At 38.5% G+C, this 19,844-nt stretch overlaps 1 protein-coding gene across 5 annotated transcripts in view; it reads right to left on the bottom strand.

The window, feature by feature from the left end:
- Positions 1-15,293, bottom strand: part of FMNL3 (formin like 3) — a 77,411-nt gene extending 62,118 nt beyond the window's left edge. For 2 of the 5 annotated variants that reach the window (XM_031937939.1, XM_031937938.1), the window contains exon 1: positions 14,737-15,293. In XM_031937939.1, the coding sequence (XP_031793799.1) occupies positions 14,737-14,862 (126 nt within the window). In that variant the 5' untranslated portion in view covers positions 14,863-15,293. The remainder of the gene's footprint in view (positions 1-14,736) is intronic. The other 3 variants (XM_031937937.1, XM_031937940.1, XM_023504269.2) reach the window with 2 other exon arrangements.
- Between the last annotated feature and the right edge of the window lie 4,551 nt (positions 15,294-19,844).

The following is a 19,844-nucleotide window of genomic DNA, read 5'->3' as shown; positions in this document are numbered from 1 at the left end:
TCTCAAGCTAGAAGGGCTGGCCATTCCCTCCTCTGCGACAATCCATGTCCTCTGCTCTTAAAAAGTCTTCCCTGACAAATTCCTTCCTTTATTTTGTATTTCCTCTGCACATGTACAATATCATGCAGTGCTTTTAGTTCTCTAATTACATATAATGTACATTCTAGATTTGAACCCAATTAAATTTGAAGTTCTTTCAGACCAGAAATCAGGTCTCCTTATGTGCTAGAATTGTACACAAGACGCACTCATCATGTATTGAAGGAATGGAGTCAAAGTGATAATGATAAGACTTGGAAAATATCTTTCTCCAAGTTCTCTACTGACATATCCTTTTCTGCTTTGTGACATAAATTTATAATCTGTTCCTTCCTATTCCAACTATTTGGTTCCAAATCAAAAGGCAAAGACAGTAGAAAGGACTAAATAACTGGACACTTTTCTATTCCCTGACCTACAAGAGAAAAAGAATACTAAGCCATACCATAAAGTTACATTTTAATTTAATTATTTAAGTTTAGGTATGACTTGGCCTGCGAAACTAAGACTAATTTTTAGATGCATTGTTTCTAGAGCAAGAAATTTCCCAAACAATCTTTGCAGAACTATAACAAGTCAAAGTCAACAAAAGAAAGATAATAAACCTGATAAATGTCTCATTTTCTCCATTAAGTATGCTCTCCATTAAGTATGTTCAAAATGAACCAGACCCTCTCTAGTGAGGACAGATTTCTCTGGACTGCTATCTCCCAATGAATACTGAAAAACACATTATATCCTTTTCAGTTTTCTGTATCCCTATCCCTGATTTTGAGGGGAGGCAAGAAGTCATTCTAGGACATAAAAGGGGCAGATCAATGGCTACTTCTTTCCCCTTAAAAGGAAAAGTTACCATATGAACTGATATTTTTCTCCCTCCTTACTCTATCCCCACCCTCCACCAGGAAGGAAAATAAATACTTTTTAATTTTTTTTAAGAACTTAAAAAAAGTAGGGGTGGAGAGGCTGTCAAGGGTCTCAACTACTTGGAGCTGTGGCATTCCTTCCCAAAAGAGTTGAAATCTGAGAATTTCACTCAGTAAGAGGTGAAATTGTTCTGAAGCATATAAACATTGGATTCATATAAGAGAAGCCCATAGAGAAACCACCTCACACTCATTTTCAGCATAAGTAAGGTAGAAGTGAATTTTGTAAGATAAAAAATATGGATGCAATGACTAGAACAACTTATTTTGTACCTTCCATGAGAATTAAATTAGGTTTTTGCCTCTATAATTCCTATAGGAAATACCTATTGTGGCAGGCCAGAAATTGGGTCAGGTCACTACAGAAACACAGCTCAGGTTAATAACCAACTCTTCAGGTAGATGCCCCAGGACACAGGTGTGGCTATGGCAAACATTTACCTTAATAGGGAGAGGCTCCCCCATGAGTCTCTAAGGACTACCCTAAAGACTGCTTGCAGTGCAGGGCAAAAGACCCTCTTGAATAGGTGTGGTCTGTCCCGTTTCTGTGAGTGGAAGATCATTAGTAGGAAAGAAGGTCAAGGGAAATTGTACTCTATATCCTCCTTATAAGTACAAACATATCTATGACCCCCAAAAAAGATAATTTTCCAGAAAGAAATTCCCTTTCACAGCAGATTATTATCACTGAGAAGGCCTTGGTATAATGGCCTCATGGTTCTAGAGGGGCAGCAACAGAAATGGACACCTTCAAGCACAGAGACAAGAAATAATCTGACATGTCTCTACTATCCAGGTACCCCAAAATTATTAATTTTTTAAGTTCTTAAAAAGTGGGGGTGGACCCCCCCCCAAGAAGTATTCAACTTGTGATCAACTGTGATGGAATGGGCTCACCTCTCAATGAGGTGATTTAAGGCAATTCCAATAGAGTTGTGATGGAAAGAGCCATCAGCCTCCAGAAAGGACAATGGAGACTGAATGTGGATTACAACATAATAATAAATTAATAATTACAACATAATAACCTTTGAAATTTTGTTTACTTGTTTTTCCCATTTTCCCCCTTTTGATCTGATTTATTTGGGGGTGGCATGACAAATCTGTTTAGAAGAACTGCATATATTTAACTTATACTGGGTTACTGACTGCCACGGAGAGAGAGAAAAATATGGAATACAAGGATTTGCAAGGATGGATGCTGAAAACTATCTTTGCATGCGTTTTGAAAAATAAAAAGCACATTATAAAAAAAAAAGGAAAAAAAAAGTCGGGGTACAGAGGCTGTCATGGGTTTCAACTACTTGGAACTGACATTCCTTCTCAAGAGATGAAATCTAAGAATTTCACTCAGTATGAGGTAAAATTGTTCTGAAGCACACAAATATGGGATTCATATGAGAGGCCCACAGAGAATCCACCATTTCAGGATAAGTTAGGTAGGAATGGACCATAAGGGGTAAATCCCAAGAATGAAACTAAGAAGCAAGCCTCATCAAGTCTAAAAACAAAGCCTGGAAGGAAAGGCCAATGGAGATGAGCTCCACCAACTCTGGAGGAACCAACTTTTTCTCCACACTTAGGGATAGAATTATTTACTATATCATCTACAAGCCTCTAATGGGGGAGACAAGAAGAAAGCAAATAGGTACAAACAAGATGAATAAATAAGTAAATAAGAGAGGAAAGGCACTAGAATTAAGAGGGGTTGGGAAAACTTTCCTATAGAAAATGCAATTTTCAAGTTAGGACTTGAAGGAAACAGTGATGAGGAAGTGATGAGGAAGAAGAGCATTCCGAGTATGTGGAAGAGCCAGAGAAAATGCCAAGAGATGGAGTGTTTTATTTGTAGGACAGCAAGGAGGCCACTGCCACTAGATGGAAGAATATGAAGAAGGGAATAAATTGTAAGACAACTGGAAGGGCATGAAAGGGCTAGGTTGTAAAAGGCTTTGAAGAACCCTTTCTAGTCACTAGTACCAAACCAACTACAAAGTAAATTCCAACAGGAACCAGCAAAGATTCTCTATTGATTCCAACTGAGCAACAATAACACAAAAGCCATGTTAAATCAGAGACTTTAAAGACTCACATATGCTAACAACCTTTGGAGTCTCTTCAAATTTAGGAAACTAAATTAATATCATCTCAGGACTAATATCATCATATCAGTCAATAAACATTCATTAAGTGCTCACTAAGTGTCAGGCAAAGAACTCAATACAAAATTTTGAAAGGCAAAAGACAGTCTCTACCTAGAGGAGTGCCCAATCAAGAGAAAGACAACATGGAAACAATTATATACAAAACAGTTATATACAGAATGAATAGGAAATCCACTAAAAACACACAAAAAAAGGAAAGCAGTGGAATTAGGAGAGATTAGGAAAAGCTTCCTGTAAAAGATGGGATTAAAAAAGCCAATAGTCCGAACAGAGGAGGGAGAGCATTCCAGGCCTGGGGAAACAGACAGAAAATGCCAGGAGATGAGAGATGAAACTTTATGGAACAGCAAAGATAACAATATGCAAACAATTCATCCTGCCCTTGTTCCAATATGAAGAAGGATCATTAGGAATTCAATGGCTCACAAAAGGAGATTTTTCTTCCTGAAATTAGACAAGTGAACTGACCCCTTAAAGAAAGCAGCCTTTTTTAGAAACTAGAATAGTGGGGGTAGAGCTATGAAAATTCCCAGAGGTGATGCAAGATCTCTTCCAAGCCTACCTAAGGCTTCATTTCTTTCTTAATGGACACCCCTGGGAACAGGGCATGGTGCCATATAAGACAGCACATCATGATGGTAAAGGTAATCTGGGAAAGGAAAACTCAGGGCAAACTCCTAAGAGGTATTGCCTCAAGAAAAGCAATGAAGGAGATACAAAAACTCCATTCCCACAGATACCTAGAGCTAAAAAGCTGCAGAGCAGAAGCTGGTACTTTTGGCCATAGCACTCTAGATAGAGAACAAGAAGCTTTACTAGAAGGGGGATCTAGGGGTCTACAGACAAGATGAAGGACAAAGGAGATGGAAGGGATGGATAAATGGCCGTGTGCCCTGATTACTGGCTCTGAGACTAACAATTATAATTATCTAGGAGAATCTCATATAACTAGAAAGGAAAGATTGTGCAATCATCCACAAAACCAGCTCACAGGTCATCCCCATGAGAGTCCTATAGAATGCCTCAAAAAATGTTCCTAGTTGGAGATGGTGGATAAGAGATCCTTAGCAGACATTTTACCTCATGGACTAACCCAACTATTTTTCTTTCCCAGGCCAGCCAGCATTGGCTGAACCTAACTTTAGAACAGTCCTTCCCACTGATCTAAACCTTAGGGCTCTTCCCCTTCATACCACCAACCCAAACTTGACTTGGACAAATCTGGTCTGGCCCTGCAAAGGTGGCTGACAAAATCCTTGACTTTCCAAGAGAAAGTAACAAAGTACTATTACTTTAGTCAGGCAAGAAAGAATATATGAAGGAAGAAGAGGAAAGAATAGCCCAATTACTGGCTCTCCTTATCCTCCAATATGTGTGACTAGATAAGAGGAATATTAGGAAGATTCCAGGAAATAAATCTGGATCAATGGACCCTGGGAGACAGTCTATAAGTTCGGGAAACGCTGAGTGTATAGCCTTGAGAGTGCATTCTAAATGCTAATCAGTTCTCTAGAACTAGGCATTTTACATAGAGATCTCAAGCAGGATCAACCCCATAACAGATATTTCCATTGGTCATGTCTAAGCCAACCAATGACTTCATGGTCTATTAATTTGTATTTTGATGTATTTTGGCATTATACATGTTCACATATAGAACAAATGGGATTTAACAATACTAAACAATTCCTGAAGCCGTATATTGATATAATTTGTCAAAATTATACATCTGGGAATTGGTCTGAGCTACAATCAGATAGATATGTAAGTTTAATGAAGAAGCTCATCTCAAGGAGATTTCCCAGGTAAGCAAGCACCCATGGGGAAAAGCCCTGCCAGAGCAATATGTACTATAACAATACCTCATCCACACATCTCTTTGAAAGGTGAACTTAGAAAGCTGTTCTAGGTATCCTAAGGTGAAATTTGTGATTGAGCATCTGATCACTGTATCAGAGAAAATCGACTGAAGTTTCTGCTTATGATACCTGCCCATCAGGGAAGAACTTTGCCCTTCCAAAAAAGGGAATCACAGCAAGTTCTTGTACCACTTAGGATAGAGATAGCATTTAAGATGCCTAGTTAATCAAAGTTAAATCATAATGTTCAAAAGATATGAACTCGCACCATCACACTGGTAAAGATAATTTTTAAAAAGTAATAACAATTACTGGAATTGTGTGAATATGGGCACAGTATACACCCCAAAAAGATCAAAAGAAGAGTAAAAGGAGGCAGCTAGGTAGTACAGTGGATAGAGGACCAGCCCTGAAGTCAGGAGGATCTGAGTTCAAATCTAGGTTCAGATACTTAACACTTCCTAGCTATGTGACCCTGGGCAAGTCACTTAAACCCCAACTGCCTCAGAAAAAAAAAGAAGAGTAAAAGGAGACACAAACATATTTATAGAATCTTTGTTGTTGCAGCAAAGGATTGGAAACTTTGCCATCAGTTGGGTAATGGCTGAACAAATGATTATAATGGCATATTACTACATTGTGAAAAAATAAATGTTTCAGAGAAACATGGGAAGACACGAACTGATTCATAATGAAGTGAGAACAATTTTTCCAGTGGCTACAATAATGTAAAGGAAGAATTCAGAAGTCTGATTAAACATGGTTTCAGAAAACTGATAAAGCATGCTTCCTTTTTCTTAGCAAAAAGATGATAGACCAGAGGTGCAGAATGAGACATGTTTTCAGCTACAAGCAATCTGTGGATTTGTTTTGATTGATCATATTTATTTGTTATGAAGGAAGACTTCTATTTGGGGGGAAAGGAGACAGTTGGTAATGATGTAGGGGGAAAAAAAGAAGAAAAAAGAATGTCAATGAAATTTTTAAAATGGAAGAAAGCAGAAGACAGTTCAGAAAGAGACTCGGATAAACAAGGTAATGTGAGTACTACTGACTATATATACTTTTTTTTTTTTTTTTTTGCGCTGAGGCAATTGGGGTTAAGTGACTTGCCCAGGGTCACACAGCTAGGAAGTGTAAAGTGTCTGAGACCAGATTTGAACTCAGATCCTCCTGGACTGAACTCGGGACTGGTGCTCTATCCACTGCACCACCTAGCTGCCCTGACTATATATACTTTTTAAAATCAAGTTATATGTATTAGAGATTCAGTTTTATACTTCATATTTTTGCTGTGTATACTGAAGAGTTCACATTTGTTAATATTTGTTAATATCATCAGCAAGAGATCCTACAATCATATCAGAGATGAAACCATGCCTTTAACCCAGCCTCCCTCACATCTTCAATTCCTCTAATCTAGTAATAGCAACCTATTGATTTAAAAAACCACAAATATTGTATCACCTACATTTTACTGTATTTTTGTTTATTTTGTTAAACATTTTCCAATTATATTTTAATCAGCCATACATAGGCTGCAATTTTGACATTTCTATTCTAATCTATAGGATTAATCTGGTATCCAGGAGCTTACTTTTTAATAAATTCTGGTAACTGTATTTCAATGTAATTGCTTTCCTTTGTAACTCGTGTCTTACTTTATGCATTTAAAAATATAATTTTTAGAAGAGATCCACAGGTTTTCACCAGAAAGAAACTGACAAAGGAAAAAACAGGATGTAAAAAAGGTCAAGAACCCCTGACCTAGTCTATCTAAAGTCACTGAATCTCTCCAACAACAATTTCTCTCCAGAAATTGGAATTTCTGTCCCAGAAAAAAAATAATCTTTTTTTCTTTATTGTAGATAAAAAAAAATTATGTCTACTAAGTATACAGCATTTTTGTTGGAGGCATTATGGTATTGTGGAAAGAGGAACAGAAAAGAGATTTTATGATCTAGTAATGCTCTGCTATTAATCAAATGTGTGACCTTGAGGAACTCAGCTTCTGAATCTCAGCTGCCTTATCTGTAAAATTAGAAGGTTTGGAAAAGACGATTTCTAAGATTCCCTACTGGCTCTAAAACTCTTATTAATCTTCATAAACTCACTGTCGATGGCAAACCAAGTCCACACAAGTAATAACGATGAAAGAGGAGAGGAAAGGGATAAGCATTTATAGAGTACCTACCGTACTAAGTACTTTACAATTATCATCTCATGTGATCCTCACAGCAACTCTTCAAGGTAGGGGCTGTTATGAACTCCATTTTACAATTATAATGAGGCAAAAAGAAGTGTGTGTCTGAGACTGGATCTGAATTCAAATTTGAATTTGGGTTTTCTTGACCCCCAGGCCCAACACTCTCTACTGAACCACTCTAACTCAATGTTTCCACTCTCTCCATTGCAGCTACCCACAGCATCTCACCCTGATAAAAAAGACTAGTACAACAGAAAGTAAAGCCTGAAGTTAAGGACTATTAACATATGAAGATAAAGGGGGTATATTGGTGAACCAGGAGAATATAAAGAAATAAGGATCTATCCTCTCTTAATTTTTAAGTGGGGCAGAGTATAAAGAAAAGGTTTTTTTTAAGTCCCCAAAAATTCAGAAGCTGCAAGTACTGGGCTAGTGAATACAGGTTAAGCAAGGAACAAAGTTAAGCAAGGAAGGATGTCAGGTCAATGGAAGTTCTGAGGCAGCTCTAGAGCAGCTACCACAAACAAGTTGTATCTCTTTCCACAGATTTTAATTCCATAACAAAAAGCATAAAAAAAAAAAAAAATGTGACCAATCACCGAGTCACCTCAATCTGACTCCTTCTCCTACCTGTAAAATCAGTATAAATAATTCTCCCTAGAGTATCACCTTACAAATACATACCTTTTAAAGAATCTCAGAGCACTTTGTACATGCTAATAATATTTTCACAGGATCTGAATCAAGGGAAGTGAAACAGGAAGGAACTGCAAAGAACACCTTTCCTGCAAAACCATAATAATTTATTTATTACCCTCTTTCCCCTAACCCATCCTTCAATGACTGAATACAGAATATTTCACTCATTCAAACAAGAATATTTCATATAATTATACAGTTCTTTTTGATTAAATGCTCATTTGCACTCATTTTAAAAATCTTTGCTATAAGGAATAAACAACTAAAAGTGATGACCACCTTCTCACAAATGACTGATAAGATGAAGAATATTTTTCAATAAGTCATTCAACCAAAGTTCCTAGTCTTCCCTTTTTTTCATCTCAAATGAAGGTGATGTAAAAATTTTAAAAATCACTAAGATGAAAATAAAATGCATTCCAAAAATAAAATTAAATAAGACAGAAGGAGCTCCAAAGCTTTAGAAATCTATCACATATGCAAAACTGATTTAAGCAGTCACCATTCCCTCTCTTCAAGTTATTCTTCACCTCAATCATTGCAAGCAGGCAAAGTGGCCTGAAATGTTTTTTTCTGAGGGAACCAAAAAAGAACTGAAAACAGTCCTGTGAAGTCTTGATTTTCTCCAAATTCCCTTTATTCCCAAATCCAAATCTCCCCTCTACAGCCAAAGCTTCAGAATTCCTAAGGTCACTTTCTTGGCATGCAAGTGATAGGCAAGAAGACTGTACAAAAACTATATGTAGCAAAGGGGGCAGCAAGAGTGGCTGGATCACGTCCTGGGTCTAGAGTCAGGAAGACACGAGTTCCCTTTGTGACCAACTAGATAACAGATGCAATACCTCTTGCAGGGCTATCTATAATAGAGATAGTAATGAGAAAAATCCCATGCAAAAGTACTTTTTATTATATTATTATAGGGAAGTTCTACAGACACAGTTCTCTCTCAAACCAGAAGAAAAGGATTTTCTCTTTAAGTATATTACCAAACTGGAATGAGATCTTTTTTTTTTCCTGACCCTGCTTCATTTCAATTTGGGTGCAAAGTTTCTGGAAAACTAAAAACAATAACTAAGAAATCCTAACCTTTGCCCAATCTGGTAAAACCCCCATACTTAGCCCAAACTAGTAAAACTCAGATCTATAATTTCTACTGAATTAATAATCATTCTGGAGCTAATGCTCGACTCTGCTCTCTCTAAAGGAAAGGAGTTCCTCCGGCTCTGTCCCCTCCCAGCAACTCTCTGGGACAAGGGAAGATATCTGCAATCTAATTTCCTCTCCACCTCAGCTTCCTTTGTCACTCCACTGAAAGGATTAGGTCTTTCTGTCAAGATAAGTTCCTTTTCCCATCAGCTGTGATGGTTTTCCGGGGGAATGGAGGGGAGGGCGCCAATAAAATTGCAGCTCACCTGAATAGCCTGAGCTGGAGTCCAGTATACTCACCCCAACTGTTTTAAGGCTAAAACAAATTTTTCTTTACAAGCAAAAGCAAAATGGAAGCATGATGGAAATTTTCATGGATTCAGAAAAGGCTTTTTTTTTTTTTGGGGGGGGGGGGGGGGGGAGAAATCACATCAGATAGTCTCTCATGGACAGAGACTCCTCTCTATCTCAGTCAAAAATATACCACTGAGCAAAAAAAAAAAAAAATTGCAAATAACAGGAATGAGTCAAGCAATCAATACCATCCCATCATACTGCAAGTAAAAACTCTTGACTAAGTCTATAGTAGCAGACTTGTAAATTAAAAGAATAGGGGACTTTCTCTGAAGTCTAGGGTACTCCCCTTTGTGAGGATTGTGGCCAGAAAAGGGATCTTTCATGATAAGATGTTGTCAAGGTCCTTTTTCCACTATGCATTATCTCAGCCAACTATAATCCCCAGAGCTGGAAGAAATTTTCAAAATGCAGATTTGGAATCTGATCCTTATTCCAGGTTCTTTCTAGCTCAGGAAAAGTCTTTGCCTCTCAGCCCTTATGGCTCTCACTGACCAGCTAAAAGGCACTTTACATGGAAAAGAACATTGATCTGGGAATCAGGAGACCTCTCTTCTACTCCTATCTCTCCAATTAAATGGATCATCCTGGGAAATTACATCTTTGTTCAGTGCCCTCAACTATAAAATTAGGTAGCTGAACTAGAGGGATCTAAAGGTCCCTTTCAGTAACAGCTGTAGAGCTTTCTTTTCTTTTGGGAAGTTACCCGATCTTGACCAACAAAGACTTCGCTAGAGTCTTTATAAGTCTACCCCCCTCCAGTTCTGCCTCCTGACTTCCTAATAGTAGTACTAGGTCTTTGCTGGCTTCAAAATTTTCAGATTCAAGTCCAAGTCTGCAATGCTTTTAGGAAAGGTAAAAAAACAACTCTTAAGTGTCTATGTCACATTCTTACACACACACCCCACTCCCAAATCTTTACAGAAGGATCACTGTTTTGATACTGTGCTAATCCTTGCTTCCCACCGAAAGGATATTTTTAATGCATTAGTCCAAGAGCTAAGGTGGCAGATGCCTCAACCAAACAGCTCCAGTTTGCATTTCCCTAGCAAGGGGTGGAGGGGGGAGTTGCTATCACTTAGTAACTGGTTTTCTTAGATAACTGAATTAAAAAGCTTTACTTTAGGGAACATAAAGAGCCTCAGAAATCAATTACCCCCATCCACCAAAAATCCTTTTCTTGGGCCAAAATTCCCAAAGAAACTGACCAAGTAAACAAGTAAGGCTGAGACATCTTTTCTCAGAAGGAGACTTAATGTAATAGACCAAGAGGTTCTTGATTAAACAAGGGAAAAAAAAATCAAAGTACCAAAAATGGAAAACTTTGATTACATAAAAATGAAAAAATTCTGCAAACAAAAAACAATTAAAATTAGATGAGTAACAATTCATTGGGAAAACTTATTTGAAGAAAGTTTCTCTGACTACTACTCAGAATCAATTACCCAACAGATAAATATGAATGGGAATTCTCAAAAGAAAATTGGCAAGTTATCAACAATGAAGGGGACAATGTTCCAAATGACTACTAATAGGACAAAGTAAATTAAAACAACTATTTAGTCTGACTAGCATCAGACTGGCAAAGATGACCCAAAAAGGGGAAGGTGATAATTTTTGGAATGGCTATGGAAAAACAGGCATATGAATGCATTAATACTGCCACTGGAGCTATGTCCTTCTGGAAACCAATTTGAAACCATACCCAAAAAGTTACTTACTCTCTGACCCAGAGATGCACTACTAGGCTTATGCCTCAATAAAATCAAGAAAAGAAGAGGACTCATCTATCAAATTTATAGCAACACTATTTATTATAAGAAAGAACTGGAAAGTAAGAGGATGTCCATTCAAAAGGAACAGTCTCAGAAAAGCCTGAGAAAACTCGTGAATAAACTTATGAAGAATGAAGTGAGAATAAACAGGAAAACAATTTATCAACAGCACTGTAAAGAACTTTGGTAGAATTAATCCTAATCAATACAATGATCATTCCCAAGGAAAAAAATGATAAGCATGCTGCCTACTTCTTTATTGAGGTGATGGACTCACGATTCCAAATAAGTCAGATATCTTCTGACATGACCAAGGTGAGGATTTCGTTTGTTTGATCATACTTATCTACTGAAAAGGCTTTCTTTTCTTATCTTTTTCTTTTTTTTACCATTTGGAGGGGCTAACAACAGTGATGTCAAAAATGTAAAAAGAGGGTCAATGAAATGTTTTAAGTGCTTAGAAGACAGAAGTTTCAGAGCAGCTCTAAAAATAGGTAGTTAAATATACACATTTTTAAAAGCAAAATATATACAATATTTGTAGCTTCATAGACAATCTTCTCTGTTCTACTTTGTATATGGAAATGGACAAATTCTTAACGTTTAAATTTAAAATAAAAATATATATTTTAAAAAGACAAAGGAATTATCTTGCAGATTCCAGAGACAACACAAATATCTAACTCTCACTCAGTGTGAAGTGGCACACCAAGACTCCCGAGGATGGTTCTAACACTCAACAACTTTCCACATTACATCTTAATTTTCCTATTTTAGAGCAATTATTAAAGTTCTTTTCTTCCACCCTCCAAGAGGGAACCTTTGAGAACTCCTGAAAGGAGAGTTCAAAGCCCCAGGAAATACTTGGGGGGGCTATTAAATTTGAGAAAAATTCTGAACTCTTCTCAGGCTATGCCTGGACAATAACTACTCCCTCACCCTAAAGAAGTAAGGAATTTTAGAGGGCATCTGGAAAATTACAGAATTACAGAGTACCCAAAGGATAATCTATTCCAAGCATTTTTATTTGGGTCATAGACCCCTTTGGTAATCTGGTAAAGTCTACAGACCCCCTTCCCAGAATGTTTGTAAATATATATAAAATACATAAGATTCCAAAGAAAACTAATTATATTGAAAGCATTATTAAAAAAAAAAAAAAAAAAAAAAAAAGAAAGAAAGAAAGAAAAGAAAAAACCTGTTTTAAGCTCCAGGACCCCGAGTGAAGAATCCTTTGTTATAGTCCAACACCAGCAATTTGCACAAAGCAATTAGAAACATACCATTATCTTAATTCTCCTTTTTCACAGTCAATCCAGCATCCCATCCAATACAAAAATTCTCTCTATGATATCCCTGACAAGTGCATTGCTTCAACACTGAGAATTACAGGGAACTTTAACAGACTATTCGATTTTTAGACAGTTTTGGTAAGAAGCTATATTAAGCTAAGCATCTGACTCTGAAATTCCACTTCTGGAATTACAAAGTATAATTCTAATCTCCACCTCCCAATTTCCAATTGAAAAACTTAATATAGGTATACCTATCATATTTGCTCTTAAATCTTTTCTTTTCTGGGCTAAATAATCCTATGTCCTTCCATTTTTCCTTATATGACCTAAATTTCAAGTCTTTTTACCATTTTGGCTGCTCTTCTCTAATTTAAGCATAGAGTCCTTAAAGATTTCTCTCCATTCTGGATTATCTGAGATAATGCTATTCAAATCTGCTATGAATCCAGCCAACGAAAATCATGCAACCTGCATTTCTCTTTTGTCCACAAACGTATCAAAATTTTGACTTAAGTCTTGCTGAAATCTGTATGTGCTAAACATTCTAGCTCTTCCATAGATTAGCTGTGAGATTCTGGATAACTCACTGAACCTCTCAGTTTCCTCATATGTAAAAATGAAGGGTTTAAATCGAATAGTCACTTTAAAATTCTATTTCTACAACATTCCCCTAGTCTAACAAATCCTTTTAAAGTTCATTCTTTTCCTCCAATTTTGAAAGTTTATGTATTGGGTTCTCTGAATTCCAATTTCCTTGCTCAGGGTAGTACCCTATTTCAGCGTAGTAGGGATTTCCAGGCACCCAAGAGCTCAGATTCCCTCCCATTCTTTACCCCAACAGTTGAGCTCTTGTTCTCTGGGCATCAAGTCCCTTTCTCTCCTTCTCTGAGATGGCCACAGGACATTAGTAATTACTTAGTCATCCCATGGGTCTATGATCAGGGGATAAGAAAGAGAGTTGGAAGGGGGAGGAATAAGGAGCACCAGAGGATATAATGAGTCAGTCCCAGTGTCCTTATGCCACTTTTTTAGTTCTAAAAAGCAAAAAAATGAAGTCATTTAATTATACATATATTGTTTCCCTTCAGAAACTGTCTGGGCCTTTTTTGGTCTGGCTTGGATACCATCCAAGCCAAACTAATCCAATTCTTTACTATCAACTTGGATGTTCAAAATCGCCCCGAGATGCTCTACTGCAAGTCACCAGATTTAATACCCAATTTCAAGCCTGCTCACTCATCAGTCTGTCCCCCCTCATGGTCAAAGGCCGGCCTAGCAGGACCATCAATACAAGAAACATGATTTCCTGCTGCGCTGGATCGAGAACTCCAGGTGGACTAGAACTTCCTTCCCCAGCAACTTATCTCCTGCTTTTTAATTGAAAAAAACTGCTTCATCTTCCAGTTCAACTTTTCAGACATTCCTCCTGCTCCACATCGAGCCAGTCCCTTCCCGCTGGCCCTTCAGTCCTACTTCGGAGAGCCTTCAGGCATTTGGGCAACCACCGGGGTAGAATCCCAATTCCTGCCCCGTCTGCTTGGTTCATCTGTAGCTCTCCCTTAGCCCTGAAAGTAAGTACGGTAGAAAGAAAACGACACAAAAACAAAAAAGGAGAAGGAAAAAAGAGGGATGAAGGATGGGGTTGTTTAAATCCCACGTGTACGCCTGTCCACACGCACAATCTTTGGGGGATAAAACTGCTAAAAGCTCAGAATGATTGTCGGCAGAATGGCATCTTTCCTCATTCCGCTCTCCCACATCCCCACGCAGCATCGCCCATTCCGTTTCCTCCCGCAAGCTGGGAGAGGGCCCGCTCTGAGGAAAACCTCCATGTTAGCATCCAGCAGAGGGGTCGAGTCCGAGCGGCTCCAAGAACCCAGAAAAGTGGGATGGGAGTCGGGCTGCTAAAGAAGGGGGAAGTTTTTAGCCACAGGAGAAGCTACGATCTGTTCCCTCGCTCGCCGCACCTCTGAGGAGCACAGAGCCTCTCGCAACATGGGAGAAGAATAAAAGTTGGACTCGGAGTAGAAAAGCTTAAGGATCTGATGGAAGAAGCGCGGGGCGGCGAAGGGGGAGCAGGGGCTGACGAAGGCTACGCAGGGAAGTGGTTAGTGAAATGTCCCCGAGGCGCCCACACTTCCCGCCGCGGTCCCCAAGCAGACAAGGAGGAGCAGGACCGTCGGGGACAAGGAGGCCCGGGCGGCCCCGGACGCGGGATGGGGGCGGGAGGAAGCAGAGAGGGTGGGAGCGGGCGCCCGCCGGAGCGTCTCACCAGCACCAGCGCGAACCTCTCCTCCAGCTCGCACGGCTCGGGCATCGGCGTCCTGCCTGCGGGCAGCAGCAGCGGCACCGGGGCGGGCTCGCCCGGCCCGGCCTCGGCGCTCTCCAGATTGCCCATCCCGGCGGAGCCCCCGGCTCCTGGCCCTCGGCCGCCCGGCGTCCGGGGGCTCTCCTCCTTCACGCCGCCGCCCCCGGGGCTGCTAGCGAGCCCTGTGGCCCGCAGCGGGGCGAGTTCGCTCCCTTCAGGCTGAGCAGTCCGGGCGGGGCTTGAGGAGGTTCCCGGCCGGCGGGGAAAGCGGAGGAGGGGCCGGAGCGGAGCTGGCGCTCAGACGCCCGGCCTCCCGGGGTTCCCCCTCGAAGCCCGCCACCGCATCCGTGCGGGCGCTAGACAGAGCGGCGTCGCGCCTCGCGCCGCTGCTCCCCCTCGCCTCCGCTCCTCCGAGTCTTCTTTTCCTGCGCCTCCGCTCCCCTCCGCTCCCCTCCCCTTCCTCTCTCCCACCCACTTCAGTCTAGACTCAGCCTCCCTAGCGTTCCACTCTAAGCCTGGCTCCGCTCGCCACCCATTCATACGAGGCCCGCCTCCCTCCCGCGGTTATTGGACAGATCGTCCCACCTCTCGTGCTAACTGACCAGACTCTTAGCCAATCACAGAACAAAGAGCCTCCCCATCTCGCCCGTTCTCACCCCGTCCCCGCCCACCGGGAGCCGAGGAGCGCGCCCTGGCGACGGCTGCTGGGAAAAGCCACTGCAGCAGCCCCGTTATGTCTAAAAATTGCCCTGCGGATCTCATTCCTTACTCCCTAGATATGCCGCCACTAACTTAATTTTATCCCCCCAAATGTCACCATGCCGCGCGTTGCCTCTCTGCCATTAAATAACAAGACGTTAAAAAAAAAAAAATTTTTTTTTTAAATAAATAAATAAATAACAAGACGTTGAACAGAGAGGGGACTTAAAGAGCCAACCTCCCTTTTTTGCAAAGAAAAGGACTGAGGTTTTGAGAGGTCATTTGCCCAGCCTGTAGCAAAGTGAGCATTCAAATCCAGGTCATCTATGATATTTCTAAATTCTAAATTTCTAAAGACTCATCCATCTCCTCCATGAAGGCCAAAAATCTTCTGGTTTTATCTGCAGAATCAAGTTCAAACTCTTTAATTTAATATTCAAGGCTTTTTCAAGATCTGTCTTCAATCTGTTTTTCCAAATTTATTCCCTACAATCCGCACCAAAAGTTCTCTAATACATCCAGTATTTTATTCGTTTTCTTCCCGATAGGATTTGCTTATTTTCAAACCTCCTTGATTTAATGACTGCGGTCTTTCCCTTCCTTTATTTAGATTACCCATATCCACCTATCAATCCAACTAAATCCAACCAACAAATTTACGCAAAGAAAACAAGAAACATTATTTCATATCAACTTGTTCTGGAAATGCTAAGATGAGCTTTTCTTGATTTTCTTTTATTCCTGTCAGTCAATCAATAAGTAGCTTTTATAAACTATTAGTATAATTGACCATATCAAGTAACTAAATTAACAAAAACCATATGATCATCTCAATAGATGCAGAAAAAGCATTTGATAAAATCCAACATCCATTCCTATTAAAAACACTTGAGAGGATAGGAATAAACGGACTTTTCCTTAAAATAATCAGTAGCATCTATGTAAAACCACCACTAAGCATCATATGTAATGAGGATAAACTGGAACGATTCCCAATAAGATCAGGAGTGAAACAAGGTTGCCCACTGTCACCATTATTATTCAATATTGTATTAGAAACGCTTGCCTTGGCAATAAGAGTTGAGAAAGAGAGTAAAAGAATTAGAGTAGGTAATGAGGAAACAAACTATCACTTTGCAGATGATATGATGGTATACTTAAGAGAACCCCAGAGATTCTACTGAAAAGCTATTAGAAATAATCCACACTTTTAGCAAAGTTGCAGGATATAAAATAAATGCACATAAGTCATCAGCATTCTTATATATCACTAACAAAATCCAACTGTTAGAGTTACAAAGAGAAATTCCATTTAAAATAACTACCAATAGTATAAAATATTTAGGAATCTATCTGCCAAGGGAAATTCAGGAACTATATGAGCAAAACTACAAAACACTTTCCACGCAAATAAAGTCAGATCTAACCAATTGGAAAAATATTAAATGCTCTTGGATAGGGTGAGCAAATATGATAAAGATGACAGTACTACCTAAATTAATCTATTTATTTAGCGCAAAATCAATCAGACTCCCAAAAAACTATTTTAATGACCTAGAAAAAATAACAACAAAGTTCATATGGAAAAACAAAAAGTCAAGAATTTCAAGGGAACTAATAAAAAAAATCAAATAGAGGTGGCCTAGCTGTACCAGATCTAAAATTATATTATTAAATAGCAGTTACCAAAACCATTTGGTATTGGCTAAGAAATAGACTAGTTCATCAGTGGAATAGGGTAGGTTGTGTTTGACAAACCCAAAGACCCCAGCTTTTGGGATAAGAACTCACTGTTTGACAAAAACTGCTGGGAAAATTGGAAATTAGTATGGCAGAAACTAGGCATTGAACCACACTTAACATTGTACATCAAGATAAGGTCAAAATGGGTTCATGATCTAGGCAAAAGGATGAGATTATAAATAAATTAGAAGAATATAGGATAGTTTACCTCTCAGACCTGTGGAGGAGGAAGGAATTTATGACCAAAGAAGAACTAGAGATCATTATTGATCACAAAATAGAAAATTTTGATTATATCAAATTGAAAAGTTTTTGTACAAACAAAACTAATGCAGACAAGACTAGAAGGGAAGCAATAAACTGGGAAAACATTTTTACAATCAAAGGTTCTGATAAAGGCCTCATTTCCAAAATATATAGAGAATTGACTCTAATTTATAAGAAATCAAGCCATTCTCCAATTGATAAATGGTCAAAGGATATGAACAGACAATTCTCAGACAAAGAAATTGAAACTATGTCTAGCCATATGAAAAGATGTTCCAAGTCATTATTAATCAGAGAAATGCAAATTAAGAAAACTCTGAGATGCCACTACACACCTGTCAGATTGGCTAGAATGACAGGGAAAGATAATGCGAAATGTTGGAGGGGATGTGGGAAAACTGGGACACTGATACATTGTTGGTGGAATTGTGAATACATCCAGCCATTCTGGAGAGCAATTTGGAACTATGCTCAAAAAGTTATCAAATTGTGCACATACCCTTTGACCCTGCAGTGTTACTACTGGGCTTATATCCCAAAGAGATCTTAAAGAAGGGAAAGGGACCTGTACGTGCAAGAATGTTTGTGGCAGGTTTCTTTGTAGTGGCCAGAAACTGGAAACTGAGTGGATGCCCATCAATTGGAGAATAGCTGAATAAATTGTGGTATATGAATATTATGGAATATTATTGTTCTGTAAGAAATGACCAGCAAGATGATTTCAGAAAGGCCTGGAGAGACTTACATGAACTGATGATGAGTGAAATGAGCAGGACCAGGAGATCATTATATACTGAATACATTATATATGTCATTATATACTGTATACATTATATAGAACAATACTATATGATGATCAATTCTGACGGATGTGGCCCTCTTCAACAATGAGATGAACCAAATCAGTTCCAGTAGAGCAGTAATGAATTGAACCAGCTACACCCAGTGAAAGAACTCTGGGAAATGAGTATGAACCATTACATAGAATTCCCAATCCCTCTATTTTTGTCCACCTACATTTTTGATTTCTTTCACAGGTTAATTGTACACTATTTCAAAGTCCGATTCTTGTCTGAGAATTGTCATATCTTTTGACTATTTATCAATTGGAGAATGGCTTGATTTCTTATAAATTAGAGTCACTTCTCTATATATTTTAGAAATAACCATATGGACATGTGTATATATATATATATATATAGTATTTAACATATACTTTGACATGTTTAACATGTATTGGTCAGCCTGCCATCTGGGGGAGGGGGTGAGGGAAAGGAGGGGAAAAATTGGAACAAAAGGTTTTGCAATTGCCAATGCTGAAAAATTACCCATGCATATATCTTGTAAATAAAAAACTATAATTAAAAAAAAGAAAAAAAATTTTAAAATAAAATAAAATAAATAAGTAGCTTCTATGTGGGAGATACTCATGATATAAAGACAAAAACGGGAAGTGGAACAAAGATGGCAGCATGAAAGGAAGCATTGGAGCTTAGATCAAATATACATACATCATCTTATCAGAGATCTATAGCAAACTCAAATAAAAACAGATCCAAACTTCATATTGACTTAAAAACCACACATTAACATTATCTAGGTTTTGGAGGGTTTTTTAAAATTTATTTTGTTAATCATTTCCCAATTATATTTTAATCTAGTTGGGCCCATTCAGGAATTTTTTGGGTGATCTCAAGATATAACTTTGACACCTCTAACTAGAAAAAGCAACAGCCAGAATTCTGATTAAAAAAAAAAATCTAAGACAGTAACAGTGACTCAGTTTTCCAAGCCAGGAAGGCTTAGGGAATAATATATAATTTAAGAACTGTTGGACTGTTTGGAAGCCAAGAACAAAGGAAGAGTGTAGACATCACATTTCAAGAAATTATGAAAGAAAACTGTCCAGATACCTTAAAACCAGAGGGTAAAGTCTAAATTGAAAGAATCTACTTATCACCTCTTGAAAGAAACTTCAAAACAATCACTGGAATATTATAGTCAAAATCTAGGGATTCTGAATTAAAGGGGAAAAAAAACTGCTTGCAGCTAGAAAAAAATAATTCAAGTACTGAAGAGTCATAGTCAGAAGAACATACAAGATTTAACAGCAATCGCCATAAAGAAGCCATTTGAAATATATTTGAAAAAGCAAAGAATTTAGGCTTACGGCCAAGAATAACTAGAAAATTTTAGTATAATCCTCCAATCTTTAATGAAATCAAGGTCTATCCAGCATTCCTAATGAAAAGTCTAGCTATGAGAACACAAAAAGTCAAAGGAAGCATAAAAAAAGTAAACATAAGTGAGAAATTACAAGGAAATAAAAGGTTAAAAATTATGCTTTTTTTCTCAATAGTATT

This window comes from Sarcophilus harrisii, chromosome 5, assembly GCF_902635505.1.
Source record: "Sarcophilus harrisii chromosome 5, mSarHar1.11, whole genome shotgun sequence".
Lineage (NCBI taxonomy): Eukaryota > Metazoa > Chordata > Mammalia > Dasyuromorphia > Dasyuridae > Sarcophilus > Sarcophilus harrisii.
Note: the sequence above shows the minus strand (reverse complement) of the source record. Positions and strands in the feature narration are given on the sequence as shown.